Source organism: Ornithodoros turicata, chromosome 10 (genome assembly GCF_037126465.1).
Source record: "Ornithodoros turicata isolate Travis chromosome 10, ASM3712646v1, whole genome shotgun sequence".
NCBI lineage: Eukaryota > Metazoa > Arthropoda > Arachnida > Ixodida > Argasidae > Ornithodoros > Ornithodoros turicata.
In genome coordinates, this window is record NC_088210.1 from 14,206,221 (window position 1) to 14,223,199 (window position 16,979).

Consider the following 16,979-nt stretch of genomic DNA (forward strand, 5'->3'; position numbering starts at 1 on the left):
ACTTTTCTACTGCAACTTTCTGAGGCACTACAGTGTAACCATCATGTTTCAAAGACAGAACAATACATAAACTTATAAATGTGCTTGGAACTCAAACACGGATGGAGCAAAGACTTTGCACCATGCAACAGCAGTTTGCATCAGGAACTAGCTCAAGTCCCGCTTCTCCAGGACCAAAATTCTTGCAAAGAGAACTTGTATACAGTTTGTGAAGTGACACAATGACCGGACCTTGCAGCAACTGAACGGTTCACCCAAACGGGATATGCTATGTTTAGTACCGCAGGTGCTATTGTAATTTGCTGGTTTACCAACAAGCTCAATTTTCTGCTTTCATCGTTGCTATTGCAAATACCCGTTCAATTTGCTGGGACAGCATTCCAGTGACTTTGTTCTCTCTAGTCCTGCTTTATGAAGTGCTGTGCTGTTGATTTGTTGGCAGATAAAATCTTCGCATCCTTTCAGATATGTCGCTACAAAATTTTCTGATGACTGCAACACTCCACGTACGTTCCTTAGCACAGCCATGCTAGCACAGAATAATGTGATCGGGGGACATAGATGATCAGAATCATCAATCCAGGAAGCAATGATCAGGATCCTGATACCCCCCAAAAACGACTGTTTTCCACTCAATGCTTCGTGGTGGAAACTTCCCGACAATCATGAAATATATGGTCTTGGAAGTGGTTGTCGGTAGGCATGGGAAAAGATGCGAGGTGTCACTTGATGTGGTCATCTGTTCCACTGTCACAGACGCCTCGCACGTTCATTCAAGTCAGTTGGCATACAGTTCCAAATTCATTTCTGTAGACAAGCACATTGGATTTGGAAATAACCGGGACAACAAAAACACAAACATTATTCCCTTTGCACAAACTTTCGATGCATCCCGCTGTTTTATACAGTCGCGTATCTTGAACACAAGTCACACAAAGCTCACAGGCATCCTCGTTTGTTGCTTCGCGAATATCTCCGCACTCGTTTTCGCAAGAATGTATCAAACCTTTCGAACTGTGTTACTGTGTTGTGTCCAACCTTTAACTTGGCTGAAACATTACAAAGCAATAAATTGTTGAAAACATATGCTTTGCAAACTGAGTACTCTTCGCAAAATAACACGTTTTTCTCCGCAAATCGTGATTCTCCAGTTTCCGCGTACGTGAAGTTCAGCTAACTAGTGCATCGACTTCCGTGCAGTGAATAGACTGCTGAGGCATTATGAACGCTGTCGAAAGCTTTCGTATATAACTGAGAAGCCAAAAATAAACCGGTACAACACTGAACATTTGTAATATCTCATTCATTTCGGGGAGGCACACAGCTAGGCTTAGGTTGGACAACTTTCATGTTTCACAATTTGACTTTTGCAATCAAAGCTCAATTGTTTGAAATCTCACAGACCGGGCTTTCCGGGCCATAGCTACCGCATGCATACTTGCAAAACACATACAAACCTTGTGCTGTTTTTATTTTTCCGCTTGGTATCGCCACTCATGATTGTTCACTGGGTTTCCAGTAGTCTGTCTTAAATCGGTTGCACAACTTCAAAGGTGATCAGTTCCTTGTATAAAGGTATCCTTTTGTGTATATATATAATGTCTTATTAATATTTATATTATGTTACAACTATTGCAACTTCGTAGTTACGAAGTGGATTGGTAAGTCGTTCACTTGAGCCACTAGGCCTAAAAGGCCGACCCTTGTAGCGTCCAATGCACCCAAGTCCAGGAATATCACAGACAGTGGTATAAAAACAAGGCATCTGATGTCTTCGCAGAGGAATGATTATTTACACAAGCTAATATCTTACTGTTTCCTCGAAGTAATCGCGCGCCTGTAGTTCACATACGCTTTAGGGCCCGAGCAGGGCCGAGTTCTAAGCCTAAACACGGGAAACGAGAGTTCCCGAATACATGTTATATTTCGCCTCAAGCTGCCGGACTACATTCAGGAAACGAGGGAGTCCCTCCTACAGAGAAGTATTTCTTTGAAATTCTGTGAAAGAACGCACTTTGATAACACAAAGTGTGCTTCATATGTTTCTGTATTTCCTCAGGGCCTCTCAAATTACATAACGCATTGCATAAGGGTACTGCTGTTCGAGCAGAAGTAGTAGAAGGCATCGAGAGATGATTGAGATGTTCGGTTCATTCTGGTATGCAGAGAAGCTAGTACGCATGTGACAATGTGCACACGAGATAGCCAGGAAGTAATGACTGGCAAAATAAAATATTTCCCCCTATTTGTTCGGTCGTTCCTGGTTCATACTCTCCATTTTTTCCACGCGCAGCAGCGCTTCGGTAGGTCACGTGACGCAGACAACAGCACATGGGAATCGCTTATCTCTTCGCGTCAAAGAGGAAGAAGCGCAGAAGTAGCGGCCAACATTTTTCTTCGCTACCGCTGCTTTCTACAGAATAGAAAACGTAGAAAACAGTAAAAAGACATTAAAAAACGAAACACCACCAATCTTTTTTTTTTCTTTCTCTTCTTCCCGTTTCTTCTATTTGCATATTTGTTTTCAGGCATGCAGGTCTGTCAACTCTTCTTCTTCTTCTTCCACCACTAGGAACAGTGGCCTCCAGCCACACAGGGCGATTGGCCAGGGCACTCTTTCATTTTACCCACCTAATCCCATGACTGTGCCTACCATACCCATATGACCTACACTCGTGACAATGAGTGGTCCTAGCTACTAGTTCTACTTATACTGATATAATGCACAAAACCAAAATGAAACAAAAAAAAAATGCTGAATCATACTAAAAATTATCTTCTGTTATCACAGAATTTTTTTTTTCGTGCATGAGCATACTTCTCAGCGTTTTGCAAAACACACAGCAGTACGTGGTACTCAGTAATATGGACGAGGCTAGCTGAGCATTTTAGTTGAGCATGGAATATTGCAAAACAACGCACATGTTTCAGATGCCTTGCTTCAATGGTATCATTCGCAGCAGGCACACACTGCTGAGGCTGTGTAGTGCTGCGGTGCTGCTGAACAGGCGCAGAGAAATATCGGAAACGCAACAAACTAGGTCGTTGAATGGAATTAAATTATTCTTTTGCGTGAGATATGTAAGCCATGGAGTATTGAGCATTACCTTCTTTCACGATTGCCTGATAGTCACTCTATGGCCTGGTGGGTCTTCGAGTGTAGCGTTTGTCTGCTCATGTATGTGTGCTAGCCTTGGCACTTGTTACATTAATGCACATGTATTTTATGTAAATACACTAGGCAACGAGATGCAGGAGCGATAAAAATACAGCAGTGGGAAAATATCTGCTTTTTCCAATTTGTAGTGACGTTGGTATTGCACCAGTTTTGAGTGTTGTGGAGTATTGTTCAGCATGTGTTCTGTCTCTCAGCTTCAGTGGCCAGACACATCACTGATAAAAAGTCACATGAAGTAGCTTGTTACTACTATAGTATTAGTGACCACACACTATCACTAAATTACAGTAACATACAGAGATCCACAGATCATGTTTTCATATTTCCACCCCAAACATACTTTCTGAAATTAAAACACGATGTCTACCTGGAATCCTTAAGACGCTGAAACTCAGGGCGCTAAGGGGTGAACCATATCAGCCAATGCAGGTCCGGCAGGAGACCTGCATATCCTTTTATAATCTCACCCTGCCAATCCTGAAGACGTGCCTTCATGAAGCTGGGATGGGTCCTCGTCTCAAGACCTGTTCAGGCAGTGATGACATGCATATGTGTAGAACCTGTGTTTTCTTACACTGGCAAAGTTTGTGTGTTATAACCACAGAACAATATGAATTCTGGTTTCCAGGCTCCCCTGATGATACACGAAATGGTGGAGGAAACACCTGGTTTTCACCAAATCAGCAAGTGTGCCTAAAGAGAATGAAGAATTGCTGAAAACAACAGCGTTGTCATGAACATAGTGACACACACAAATCATGCTTGGTAAGACGATAATCATCTTGTCAAGGAGCAACAGGAGCAACGGAAAAGCTGACGGCTATGCCATTACATGGAATTGTTGATAATGCAATTAGCCTGAAACATGTTCGTGTTTGGGCTGTCTCTCCTTGTCTCCATCTAGCCTATGCACTTTCCTTTTTGTTGACAGAAACACTAAAACATAATACAAAACATAGTTGTATTGTGACAAAGATAGTTTTATTTAAAGAACAAATGAAAAAAGGCGGTTGATGACAATGAGAACACGAATGTACAGAAAAATAATTACAGGGCAAAAACAAACATGACTACATGCTCATTTCCTTCTCTGGAACAGCGCTCTTGCGCGACCCCGTCCTCTGGCAGCTGTAAAATCGTACAATTTCAATGCCATTAGTGGTTTGACAACAAATAAGACACAAAGCATAAACAACGCATCCCATATCTCTCACCTTGAGCGCGCAAAATTGCAGATTTCCCTCTACCTGCAGAAGCACCACCACCACCTCCTTTAGAGCCAGTCTTTTTGAACATCGGAGCATTCTTTAACATATCCGGTAATATCAGAAAGCGTATCTTGCTTCCCCGGATGTACACATTTTCAAGCTGGGCCACTCTGCCGTCTCTGTAGGTTACCGTGATGCTTGCCATTTGACAATTCATGTTGTCCTCGGCTTCCACTAGTTTACCTCTGTAGACTTCGCCGGTATTCGTTTCGCAAGTCACGATGTGTCCTTCGGCTTCATGAAGCACTTTTATAGGGACGCCGATGGACATTTCTGCCTATTTTTGTATGGAACCAGTCGATTTAAAAGGATGGAAAGCGTTCCTTTTTTTTCTAACGTTCTTCGAACGCAAACCGGCACAACACAACAGCTCCGCAGAAATCGCACCGCGATGCAGGAGAGTAGAACACCTTTTGCGGCGGAAATTCTTCAAAGTTCTTAGTATAATATTTTATGTGATATCACACTCTGAAATTACTTTGTATTTATTATTTTGTATGTATGTATTTGTAACGTAAGTGCGGACCGAATGTGAAAGGAGGAAATGGGGGCAAAGCGAGGGAAAGGATATATTGTCTGCTAGACTGAACGTCAGCTGTTATCTTGCTTGACTGCTTATCCAGCGTGCTCACGCTGTCAGCTTTACAGCATAATAGCTTCACCCCTGGGTCAAGTCAAAGATCAGTGTGGTGGCCAAAGAACTAGGACGAGCAGGCTTCCCACCGCTGCGACTTGCAAGTGCCAGTTGGCGTTCAAGTTGTCAGACATGGCTGAAGTATCGTTCGAGAGCGTAGAAAGTGTGTTGGAGAAGAACCTTCCTCCGGAGGACTACGAGAAAGTGCGAAATGTCATTTATGGCAGAGAGTGCAGGTAAGTTTGCATGTATTGTAGAAGCAAGCGTAATGCAGTTTGACGTGGCATTCGGACAGCAGCGTTTAGAGGTAGCACCCTTGTCATGCACTCAGATATGTAGCGGTTAAAGTAGCTTATTAGTAGTTAGTTAGTAGCGAAACGCGACTCCTTTTTTAGACTTTTTTGCATGTCTGTTTTTAACCATTCTTTCGCGTGTTAGTTGACATTTTTTCTCAAACATTCATTCAGCTGTAGTGAGGAAAACTTACACACACTGGCATAACGCAACAACGAAACAAAATTTAATATGACGTTTGCCAGTGTGTGTAAGTGGGAATACAAGTCAAAGACCAAAGTGGCACTTGCTTCGTGACAGTCTTTAGAGTGTCTGCCGTATGTCACATTCGTATGTATGCTCGTAACATTCTGCACGCCTTACAGCAATCTGGAGTTGAACCCCGAAGCTGTGGAGCAATCAAAGAACCACAGTTTTGAACTGAAGGGCTACAAGATCACAGCAGACGTCGAAGAACTACGCCCACCCAGGATCGTCAGAGTCGGCCTGGTTCAGAATAAAATCGTTCTACCTACCACGGAACCTGTTGCAGCGCAGAAAGAGGCTCTTCATAAACGAATTGAGACAATCGTCGATGCTGCAGCGCTCTGTGGAGTCAATGTCATATGCTTCCAAGAGACATGGAGTATGTCACGAGCTGATATTTGTCGACTGCATAATTATACACAGACCTTCCCCTTTAATTTTCAGACATGCCGTTCGCTTTCTGTACAAGGGAGCGTACTCCGTGGACGGAGTTTGCTGAATCTGCCGAGCACGGACCGACGGTGCAGTTATGTCAACAGGTGAAGCCTCCACGTGTTCGTGAACTACTGACTGCACCAATCAGAGATATGTTTGTGGTGCTACCCCCAAATACTGCCTCCAAAAAAAATGGGGACAGATCGTTTAATCCGCATACCTGCTGTTCGTATATGTTGTAACTGTCGTCTTTTACTTTCTGTGGTGGGATTCACTTACTGTTCGCCCCTGATGTAGTGCCAGGATTGTGTGTCATGCACATCACCAGGGGGTTAGGTGTACCGAAAGAGCAGTTTTGCTAGTGTAACGTAACACGGGTGTTGCCTGTTTTTGATAGATGGCCAAGCGACACAACATGGTCATCGTAAGTCCCATACTGGAGCGTGACGATTCGGATATCTTGTGGAACACCGCAGTCATAGTTTCAAACAGTGGAGCCGTGTTGGGGAAGACCCGGAAAAACCACATACCACGGGTTGGAGATTTCAACGAGGTCAGTAAATTGACGTGCACAGCCCAAAGCATTCGAAATTACTTCATCCATTATCTTGCATTTCAGTCGACATATTATATGGAGTCCAAGCTGGGACACCCAGTATTTCAAACCCAATTTGGTAAGATTTGTTGTGTATCTGTAAGAAAATGTGGTACACTGTGTCACAATGATAAAGCGGTTTCTATTAGAAACATGTTTTCCATGGGGAGTCTTCGGACATGTTAGATGGACTCGCAAGTGTGGGATTACCCCAAGACTTCAGTCAAATTTTATGTAAACATTACCACCTGGTTCGGTGCTTAAAATGAAAGAGAAACTGCTGCCCTCTTAACATTTCCAACGGTCCGTACTGCCCTCTGAGCCTCACACGTATGAAGTCAAGACAGTCGGCACTTTATTACGATATTTATTATGGCACCTTTTTTGCAATTTTGAACATAAAGTGCATTTCCATTGTTATGATTTTAGCACATATGATTTTTAAAACAATTTAATGAATAATTTAACTCTTTTTAAAATGCATAACAAACATTGCTGCTTCGCCAACAACTCTTGAGAATAGCAGAACAGGGTACTAACAACGTATACAAACGAGAAGTTTTTGCTATTTCCTGATTTATTGAAACAAGTCTGGAAGCTGGAAATTTTATTACACAATTCTGTAGTGCTAAATACATCCGCGATTAAAGTTTCGGCATCCGCCATTCTTTGGGTACTTTTTACGGAATGGAAGAAGTACCTTGCGCAAACCCCGTGTTTCCTTTTCCATAGTGTGTAACTTCCCCGTGTAGGCCCCCTTGTTTGAGAGAGTGATGCCATTAACATCATTTGAACCCCACTAGCTACAACACCATTTTTTTCTGTGGCGCTTTTTTCAAGGGCGAATTGCCGTGAACATCTGCTACGGACGGCACCATCCTCTCAACTGGTTCATGTACGGCGCAAACGGTGCAGACGTAGTCTTCAATCCATCTGCAACCGTAGCAGGACTGAGCGAACCGTTGTGGCACATTGAAGCCAGGAATGCTGCCATTGCAAACAGCTATTTTACATGCGCAATCAACAGAGTTGGCACCGTAAGTCGCGCCTCTAGTGCTCCCCTCTCTTGAAAGCAACGCCACCTAGATAATACAGAAGGCCTGCTTATTGCCTCCTCTCCCTGCTTCGCTACGTGGACATATAAAGTCAGAATTCGTCTGCTACAGCGATTCGCCGTTCTGCGAATTGAAGAACTCCCAAATGATTGCGGATAACTTGGAACCTGTCGACTTGAATCTGTAGACAAAAGGTGCAACATGCGTTCCAGAAAATCAGTCTTGAGAAAGATATGGGACCGTTTGCGCTTTATTTTAAAGTTGTCCCATTTAGTACGCGAGGACGTTGAATCACTACTCGCAGACGACGGCGGTTCGTCTCCGTGGCTACGGCCGTTGAAAACACTGTCACGATTGGCTGACTCGTAGTTGTTACGTCACGTCGACGAGTGAGCAGGTTTTCTGAATCTAGGTGGTGTTGCTTGAAAGCATCCTCACTAACAGAGAGTACTTGCAGGAAATCTTTCCTAACGAGTTCACTTCCGGTGACAAGAAGCCAGGCAAGTTTCTTAATCTCACAGTAGTTTCGGTCTGCGACATTTACTCCCCTATGTCTAATATGCTGTTTATCATATGCATGCCTGCAGCACATAAGGACTTTGGTTACTTCTATGGCTCCAGCTATGTTTCTGCGCCAGATGGAAGCAGAACACCAGTGAGTTCCATGTTTACCTTTTCTACTTGAATGGTACCCGCGGAAGAGGACTCGATACTGTTGTGGTTACTTTCCTATGTCATCTCCGGGAGATATCGAAATCGTAAAGTGCGCCTCCCTTGTTCACCCGATATATTGTATATCTTAGTTGCAGTTGATGTATAGAATGACTTCTGCCAAGCTCTCAGCTGGCGCGTTGCGTTTCACTGGTGGATTCGGATTTGGTTTTTCTGTGGCACATTTTGTTGCCCCGTGCCACACCAATCACCCAGAGCTTTGTGGTACACCGTACACCAAATGAAAACACCTGAAAGTCTGAACTCTAGTCATGGGACATTGTGGAGTCTGCTGCCATGGAGACAAGTCACGTTTATGGCATGGCTACTACAGCTGATGTGGAGAGAGGTAACATTTCCTCCAGTTTCAGGAACGACACATCCTTGTTGTGTGTTCCTGAAACTCAGGGAAGTGTTACCTCTTTCAGTGACTTGTATCCTTTTTTCAAGTAAAGTGTGGTACAGTACACTCCACCTTGCATTGTAAATTTTGTGCGTACCATTTTAACATGTACAAAAACTGTATTCAGTGCTTCTGCGAAATTTCTTCAGGGCCTCTCAAGAACAAAGGATGGCCTGCTGGTGGCAGAACTGGACCTGAACCTCTGCCGTCAAATGCGGGACAAGTGGGGATTTAGGGTGAGCCAATTTATTTGGGAAAAAAACCCTTAGTGACAATGTGGGCCACAGCAAAATAAGGCTGTATTGTTGGTGGATGCACACAGCGTAGTAACTAGAGGTTCTCTCCACTCTCATTCTTTTTATAGATGACGCAGCGAACAGAAATCTACGCAGACGCCCTCTACTGGGTAGCTCAGCCCGTTCACGAAAAGCAAATCGTAGTTGACACAACGGTTGGCGGGGACTACTGAACGCTCCCAGCATGTTGGAAGTGTAGAACCAACTGCAAACGTTGTTGCTGTTATGTGGATTCTGATCTTTTGTATTTTTATACTTACAATAAATATGACCGAACAATTAGTATATTTTTAATATACTGTTCTCGTTTGCAAATACAGTATTACAGCGAGGAAAAATGGTCAGAATGGTCATAATACGGAAAACAAGTCTACTGTATGTGCACCTCTCCAGTCTTACAGAGGGGCCTCGATCGACTAATAAGCTTAAAAGCTTAGTCTTAAAATTATTTGCACTTTCATGCTTTCAATAAATATTATCATGCAGAAGGTGACACAGTCCTGTCTGAGCCTTGTCTCTCTTGTCTCATCCTGTCCAGTTCTGTGTCACTGTGTTCCGCTCCTCAAGCTCAAGGAAATGTCACCATCTACATCGGTACACCAGATTGCTTGTATTTTACAGCCCTCTTCAAATATTACAATGAGGCAAAAAAGAAAAAAATAACTCCTATGAAGACATCATGCTCTTAAGCATCAGTGCGAGCGTTTCATCGGAGCACTGTACACTGTCATAGATGCCAAGGGCTTCAGCCAAACGTGCTGCGAGGACGTGCTTGCACTGAAATAGTGAGCACAGCAGGTCAGTTTAGTAACCAAACTGCAAATAGCAGAAAGAGAAGTGGGAGTAATTACCATGGGCACTTCTTGTTTCCGGATCACTAGAATAAAGAAACTGCTGTAGAAGTGCTTTCATTTTGGGTACCTATAGATAGGGCTCCGGCTTTTTGGATTTATTAAAAAAAGAAAAGGGAGAAAAATTTGGAAATGATATGCAGGTAAAACTTAAACCACTTGGGATTTATACAAAAAGCTCTGCTCCTGGGGAGTTCCAGTAACCGAGAGCTCCTCAGCAAGAAAAGCCGTTACCTGACGCACGGTTAGGGTTGCCACCAGGCCGGTATTATACCGGCACGGCCGGTTGCCGGTAGGAAGGTGATACCGGCAGCCTTTTGCCGGTATTTGTGGCTCAACACCTTTCATAGGGGCTTTTACGGGGTTTTCCTTTCAACATTTCACTACAGCTTCAATAAATCTGGAGCACAGACCCAACTCCGTAGTCACCAGTCGTTTTCTTAGTTATTCATTATTATTATCATTGTTATCTTGAGCGAGTACGCTCGTCCTTTCTTTCTCTCTCTGTATACTCTCCACCCCTCACCCATTTTCCCTTTCCCGCGAACATTTCCTCCTTTCCCTCTATTCCACCTCCACCGTCTTCCGCGAGGGACGTTAAATACGGGGTGCCGTGTGATGAGCTTTCATCGCACGTTAAAGAACCCTCAGGTGGGCAAAAGCAATCCACAGACCGACCACTGTGGCGTCGCTCATGATCTCAGTTGTCTCGCGACGTAAACACCCAATTATTATTATTATTATTATTCCACCTCCTCTCCCTCGGCCGGTATTTCTCACTACGAAAGGTGGCAACCCTGTGCACGGTTGATGGGATTTGAACCGTGCAACCGTAAACGTTCAGGTCGCATTGCCTTGCATTGTGGGGTTGCCATCCACTTGACATTGGAGTCCCCGAAAAGGGGTGCCCTTTATAGTGACTCTACTCAACATGAGGGCATTTTGAGGTTCTTTCGGTCATTTCCCGTGTCTAAAATTGGAAAATGTCCAGCACCTAGGCTTTTCTCTTTTTCTGTGAATCATGCCTCAACCTCCTCATCCTCAAAGTGGACGAGGGAGCACAGATGACATGCAAATTGTGACCTTGGCAGGGCATCTAGTTGTTGCAATCGTGATACAGATGTCCTTGTTAGCGACTGCTCTATTGCAAGGCAGTTTCTAATTCTTTTTGCGAGGATATCGTCGCCTTTTAACGCAGTTGTAGAAAACAAACGATGGAAAACTCCGAAGTCCCGGAAAATAATAAACACCGAAAAAACACTCTTCCGAATCTGTAGAAAAAAAAAAAAGAAAAGTAAAGAACAACAACAACTCCGAAAACCCAGCACCATGTCTATAGTCTTCTAACGAGAGGATAGAGAGGTAGCAAGCGAGCTGGTGGTTTTTAAGTTATGGATATAGTCTTCTGTCATGACAAACGCGATGCTCACCTTGATGAAGGTACGAATAGCAACAACAGAAGTTGCTAGTCGGTAGGCAGGTATAAACCTCTCTCGTTGCTCCCACAATCTGGAAAACCACTCTGCCCTTTGTGCACGTCACCTTTTTTACACGCCTTCTGTCGATAATCGCCAGGGCAGACTGCAACTGGCCATGAAACACACTTTCCAACCTGCGCGGAAAGACAGTTTTGTCGTTCTTATCACGAATGAAATGCTGTGCGACATGAGATTCGATGTCCCTTACTCTCCGAATGTGGTCCTTGATACTGAAAAAAGAAGCAAGACGAAATAAGCAGAAGATGGAGATGAGGAATAGGAGAACAGAGTACGGTCACATACTCGATTTCTTCTCTCTGAATTCACGTTTCAGATCTGAAAGTATCTGGGAGATTAATTCGTGGTGAATAGCAACGAAGTCCATTTTGACCACTCGTTCATTTAATATCGAACCACCGTGTGAACTCGAGCCTTGAAACCACGTTCAAAAACTTCCGCTGCTTTCGAGCCCAAGCGATAGGACTAGAGCACTAGCACTGGCTTGGCCGGGCTTGGCTACTCGCTACCATCGCTACTATAGGGACTGTGCGACAAACTGGTGGCGCCGCGATGCGGCCTCCGGAGAAAGTACCTTGTGTGATAGCCGCCGGGTAGCCAGCTATGTTTACATGTGAAGTGCGGGTATCTTTTTTTGCCACAGCATCGCTAACTGTGCTAGCACCTAAAAGAACTCTTCATTAGGGACCAGATGCTTCATTTCTCGTGATTTCTACGCTTCCAATACCACCGAGGTCACTAGACTCGCAGCGAATAGCGTTGGTGACGCGCGTTCGGCCATTGCATGAGGTGTGCACAACATGAGCGAATATATTCTATTTCTTTTGTTCTAGTTTCAATGAAACTGAATGAGGACCTGCAAAATGATCAATGATTTACAGTTGCCACTTTCGTGACGGTGAAACGCCGCTGGATACTGTATCACCGTCAAATGCACCGACCAAACGGCAACCTATTTCGAGATAATGATTGAGGTGTTTCATCGCCAGTGCCCAGAGCCGATATTGCTCCCGGTATGACGAGTCTCACAGTGAGAACAGAAGTTCTACGTTGTCCAAATTGTTTAGTATTTACTCACCGACCATTTCACAGCTGTCGGCCCGCAAGCTTACGGCGGTAGCCGAGGAAAAAACGCATATACTTTCTTCTTTGATGATCTCTTTAGAGTCATTGTATCTGAAGATACTGGAAAAACTGCAGGACAAGTTCAGGCAATAAGTTGTGACCCCACGTGTTTATTTGTATGGATAAAACGGACGCACGATGTAAATTTCAGTGACGAATGTGTGTGCAAGGACGACGACAGGGATATAAGTCTGAATCAAAAACATATGATATTACAAATGGCTGGAGTCAGAGGAATACACGTGTATAGCCTTCGCTAGCAAGCCATTTTGTGAGGAGTCAAATAACCATCCTCTCGACGTATCACTTACAGGTGTTTTGACCGGGCAGACGCGAGTGGCTGTTCTCCTTCCGTACTGTTAGATGCATTATAAATACGGTGGTCGCTTCTGTGCAGTTTGTCTCCATTCTCTTCGTTCGCGCCCCAGAAAGGTTCCACATTATTTGCACTTCGAAAATTGGCCCTTCTAATTACGGAGGTCGCCACGCAAGCTACGGTTCCACTTGAGAATGCATAGAACGGGCGGAGTGAGCCAGAAATCCCACATTGGACCCCCTCCGATCTAACCCTGGGAACGAGGCTTAGACGGAAGTGAGCACAGTCTCGAACAACTGCGGGGGGGGGAACCCCCCCCCGGACCCCCCCCCCGCGCGTGTAAAATGTACTGACCTAACCTAACCTAACCTCACTACAGAATTTGCACATTACAGCGCAATTTATTACTAGCGACGCGCGACTTCCGGTTAGCCTTGTTCCCAGGAGGGGGGTCCGATATGGGAATTTTGCAATTTCGGAACGGGCGGCGCGGTATCACGTCGGATACGTCCAAGACCGCCACTGGCGGCGCTGTCGCGACGGAGCAGCGCGCCCTCTGTAGGTGTCGCACGGTCCCTATAGGCTAGGCTGAACGGTTGAACGCTGTGACTCAGACATAGAGATACTATAGTAGGACTCAGCTAGTATGCTAGCTAGAGACAAGAAACTGCGGAACACATTCACATTTCAATAAAAATGTAATGTGTATGAAACAAAATATAATATGCCTCTGTCTCATGGAAAATAGCATTGCTATCTGCCTATCTACGCAGCGCGCAGCGGCTTAACCAATATTGCTTCAGTTCTGGTTCTGGTATGGGTACGAAGGCAGGACCACGCGCGATACCCGTCTGAAACACGTATTCGCACGTAAATCGCGATGCACACACAAAAAAAATAAAGAACGAAACGTATGTGCGCGGAATGTTTCATAACCGAAAACGAATATGGTCAAGGTACGCACCAGCCGAGAGGGTGGCTTGCTCAAAGAAAATATTTTACTTTATACTCTGTCATGCACGTCATGCAACCAAATGGACAGTTGCCATAGCACCAAACTTCCACCTTTTATAGGTACGAAGTTCATTATTCAACCTTAATGAGGACGCCTCAGGAGGTTGCTAGCGCACAGTCATATAAGTCTGGGTATAGACCTTTAGGTATTTGCCTAGGTCTCAATGCCTAAAAGTGCCTGAATGCGACATATTCCAGTTTGCCTGCATTTTTCTCGATCTCATTTCGTAATTGCCCTTTCTTAACCTTGCTAGGCCCTCTTTGCCCCCTCCCCCCCCCCCCTTCGCCCTCGTAATGCATATTTACAAACAAACCCGAAGAACGAGGGTACAAACTATATAGTATGCTATATTCTTCCTGCGACACGCTCTATACAGGGTGTCCCAGCTAAATGCGAACAGATTTTTTTTTAAATATATAGATCACTTTTTTCGAGATGAAGTCAGTTGCAATATAGCATATGCTGAAGGTAAACTCCTAAGGCAATCTCCTAATTAACTTTCAATAATTAACTTTTTAATTATAAAAGCTACAAAGTTGTCCCAATGAGAACATCTGGTCCTTTCGATCACCTGAGACTGTAGCCGTTTTCAGAACAAAACTCCGTTCGATAGATCGTTTGCAAAAAATTCGCGAAGGAACACAATTTTTTTCTGCATTTTGTTCATTGCGCATCTCCAGAGACGCGTCCTGCCTTCACTCCCAATGTGAGAGGGTGAATGAGCACAGTGCGACATACGTCGAAGATGAGCTTTAACTTGCGAAAACAAAACAAAAACAAATGTATCGGGTGACGCTATCGGAACTGCCCTTATCTTGGGTTGCATTTTCTGTTTTCTTTAAATATTTTTCCAGGACGCAAGAGGCGACCCAAGCAGCAAAATGTACTGAAAGTCGAGTGCAATAGGGGTGGACGGTATGTGTATTATCAATGTTCTTTAGCTTCATGAGTCTGTTCTAGGTCTTCTAGCTACTCGTCCACCCCTATTGCACTCGACTTTCAGTATATTGTGCTGCATGCGGATAGTGTGCTCTTTCACCCTCTCATATTGGGGTGAAGGAAAGACGCGCTTCCGAAGATGCGCAATGAACAAAATAAAGAAAAAAAGATGTTCCTTCACGAAATTTTTGCAGACGATCTATCGAACGGATTTTTGTTCTGAAAAAAAGCTACGGTATCAGGTGACCGAAGGGACCAGATGTTCTGATTGGGACAACTTCGTAACTTTTATAATTAAAAGGTTAATTATTGAAAGTTAATTAGGACATTGCCTTAGGAGTTTGCTGGTGCCCTCTTAAGGAGTGCCCTTCAGCTTATGCTATATTGCAACTGACTTCATCTCGAAAACAGTGATATATATATATATATTTTTTAAAAATGTGTTCGCATTTAGCTGGGACACCCTGTATACGCTGCTCGTGCAACAAGGCCCGATTTTGGCACCCCGACGACCACAATAGAGCATTGTGGAAGCGTCCTATGCAACTGTGCCATATTTAGTCCTCGAGAAATATATTCTTTTTTTTTTTTTCACTACAGTGTTTTCACTACAGTAGCTGGAGGCACTATTTTTGGTTTTGTTCGGTACTCTGGTTAGCAAGAAGATATTCAGGTAGAAGTGACATGCATCCTTTCTTTGTGTTTCCCAACCTTCAAGGCTTCAACGTGATTCGTTATAGCATATTCTCGGACAATCAGCGGCTAAAATATCAGTGTAAAAGTGGTGGTGCCATTCTGGGATTGGCCCCACGCACAGAGATATTCTTGTACAAGAAGTGGGAACGTGTATAGTGTTATATTATTTAAACAAGTGCAAGCACTAGCTTCACATACGGTGAAGAGCTTCACGAGAAAGTCGATACACATTCTCAGGAGAATGTGCCTATTATCTCTCTTTACTGCCTATTTCGGGCCTTTTTAGTGCCTGAAAATCCGGGCCCTAGCTCATAATATAGATACAAGATGATGAGAATATATCGCCCAGACCACGAAAAAGTCGGTAAAAGTTTGGGAATAAAATATAGAAGAAACCCCTAGTCTAGCTTAGCCAGACGAACCAGAGCATACCACGTATATATGATGACACATAAAAATACATATAAGAGCAAGATTCTCATTAAGAAATATAGTACGAAGTTGTCCTCCACCGAACTCAAGCAGTCCAATGAATCTATTTTACCCCATCAGGCGGCTCATAAAACTTTTACTCATCAAGTGCCATCAGATATGGGTGACCTAGGTCCCACATGTCCCTGTCCTTGAACATCTGAACAGCTGGACATCATGCAAAAATATTTCATCTTTTTATGTACAATGCAACTATTTTATTTACTTCATCACTCTTAGCACATCAAAAATAGTACATACTGCAAGTACAAACAACATGTTTCAAAATGTGCAGTGGAAAAAATACTTTGCAGCGTTTGAGTACCTAAGTAGTGGTCGCAAGCTGCCAGATGCTTCAAAAATTTATACTCCCCATTAAGTTCGAGCCACATTTCATGTCTGAACCCCGAAACTAAAAGAGGAAGACAGCCTATCATATCCAGATCGCTAACAACGGGTAAAATAATAACCTGTACAGAATACTAATGTGTTTAATCAAATTGCATTTTGGCTTTACCAATGCAAAAATGAACAAGTAAAAGTTTAATGTGTACAGTCAAACTCCTTTATAGCGAACACCTTTTTAACGAAAATACCACTACAGCAAATTTTTTTGCGGTCCCGCTCGAGCCCTATAGGTCCAATAATGGACATCCTTTTTAACTAAAATACCTTTACTGCAAATTTTTTTTGCTGTCCCCTGAGTTTCGTTGTAAAGGAGTTTGACTGTATATAATTTGGCTTTCAGAAACACCAAACGCTTTGTACTCATGTACCATTGCTATGCCCTAACGGCCTGAGAATAACATCACATCACCCTGCATTACAAGAACGCTGTAAACGTGTACACTGCTTTTGAAAAAAAAAAAAACTTAAACCACTAAAATTTGTACCTCGAAATGGACCCTAATGCAACAAATCTCTATTTGCCCTGCCACAAGTTATCTACAAAAGA

The 16,979-nt window shown here is 43.7% G+C and overlaps 3 protein-coding genes across 8 annotated transcripts in view; 1 reads left to right on the top strand and 2 right to left on the bottom strand.

Annotated features, from left to right (window-relative positions):
• LOC135370513 (ataxin-2-like protein) overlaps positions 1-1,934 on the bottom strand; it is a 29,837-nt gene extending 27,903 nt beyond the window's left edge. For 2 of the 6 annotated variants that reach the window (XM_064604281.1, XM_064604280.1), the window contains exon 1: positions 1,458-1,934. In XM_064604281.1, the coding sequence (XP_064460351.1) occupies positions 1,458-1,498 (41 nt within the window). In that variant the 5' untranslated portion in view covers positions 1,499-1,934. The remainder of the gene's footprint in view (positions 1-1,457) is intronic. The other 4 variants (XM_064604278.1, XM_064604279.1, XM_064604282.1 and 1 more) reach the window with 4 other exon arrangements.
• A 3,048-nt stretch (positions 1,935-4,982) lies between these two features.
• LOC135370516 (beta-ureidopropionase-like) lies at positions 4,983-9,400 on the top strand. Its single transcript, XM_064604285.1, has 10 exons — positions 4,983-5,316; positions 5,740-5,999; positions 6,065-6,159; positions 6,453-6,608; positions 6,675-6,729; positions 7,491-7,687; positions 8,163-8,205; positions 8,293-8,360; positions 8,969-9,055; positions 9,184-9,400. Exons 1-10 carry the CDS (start codon positions 5,213-5,215, stop codon positions 9,286-9,288), a joined length of 1,170 nt encoding a protein of 389 aa, XP_064460355.1. The 5' UTR covers positions 4,983-5,212; the 3' UTR covers positions 9,289-9,400.
• LOC135370517 (zinc finger SWIM domain-containing protein 7-like) lies at positions 9,390-12,849 on the bottom strand. The gene is made up of 5 exons (XM_064604286.1): positions 11,748-12,849; positions 11,653-11,674; positions 11,397-11,578; positions 9,967-9,992; positions 9,390-9,892 (listed from the first exon to the last, which is right to left on the bottom strand). Exons 1-5 carry the CDS (start codon positions 11,827-11,829, stop codon positions 9,782-9,784), a joined length of 423 nt encoding a protein of 140 aa, XP_064460356.1. The 5' UTR covers positions 11,830-12,849; the 3' UTR covers positions 9,390-9,781.
• Between the last annotated feature and the right edge of the window lie 4,130 nt (positions 12,850-16,979).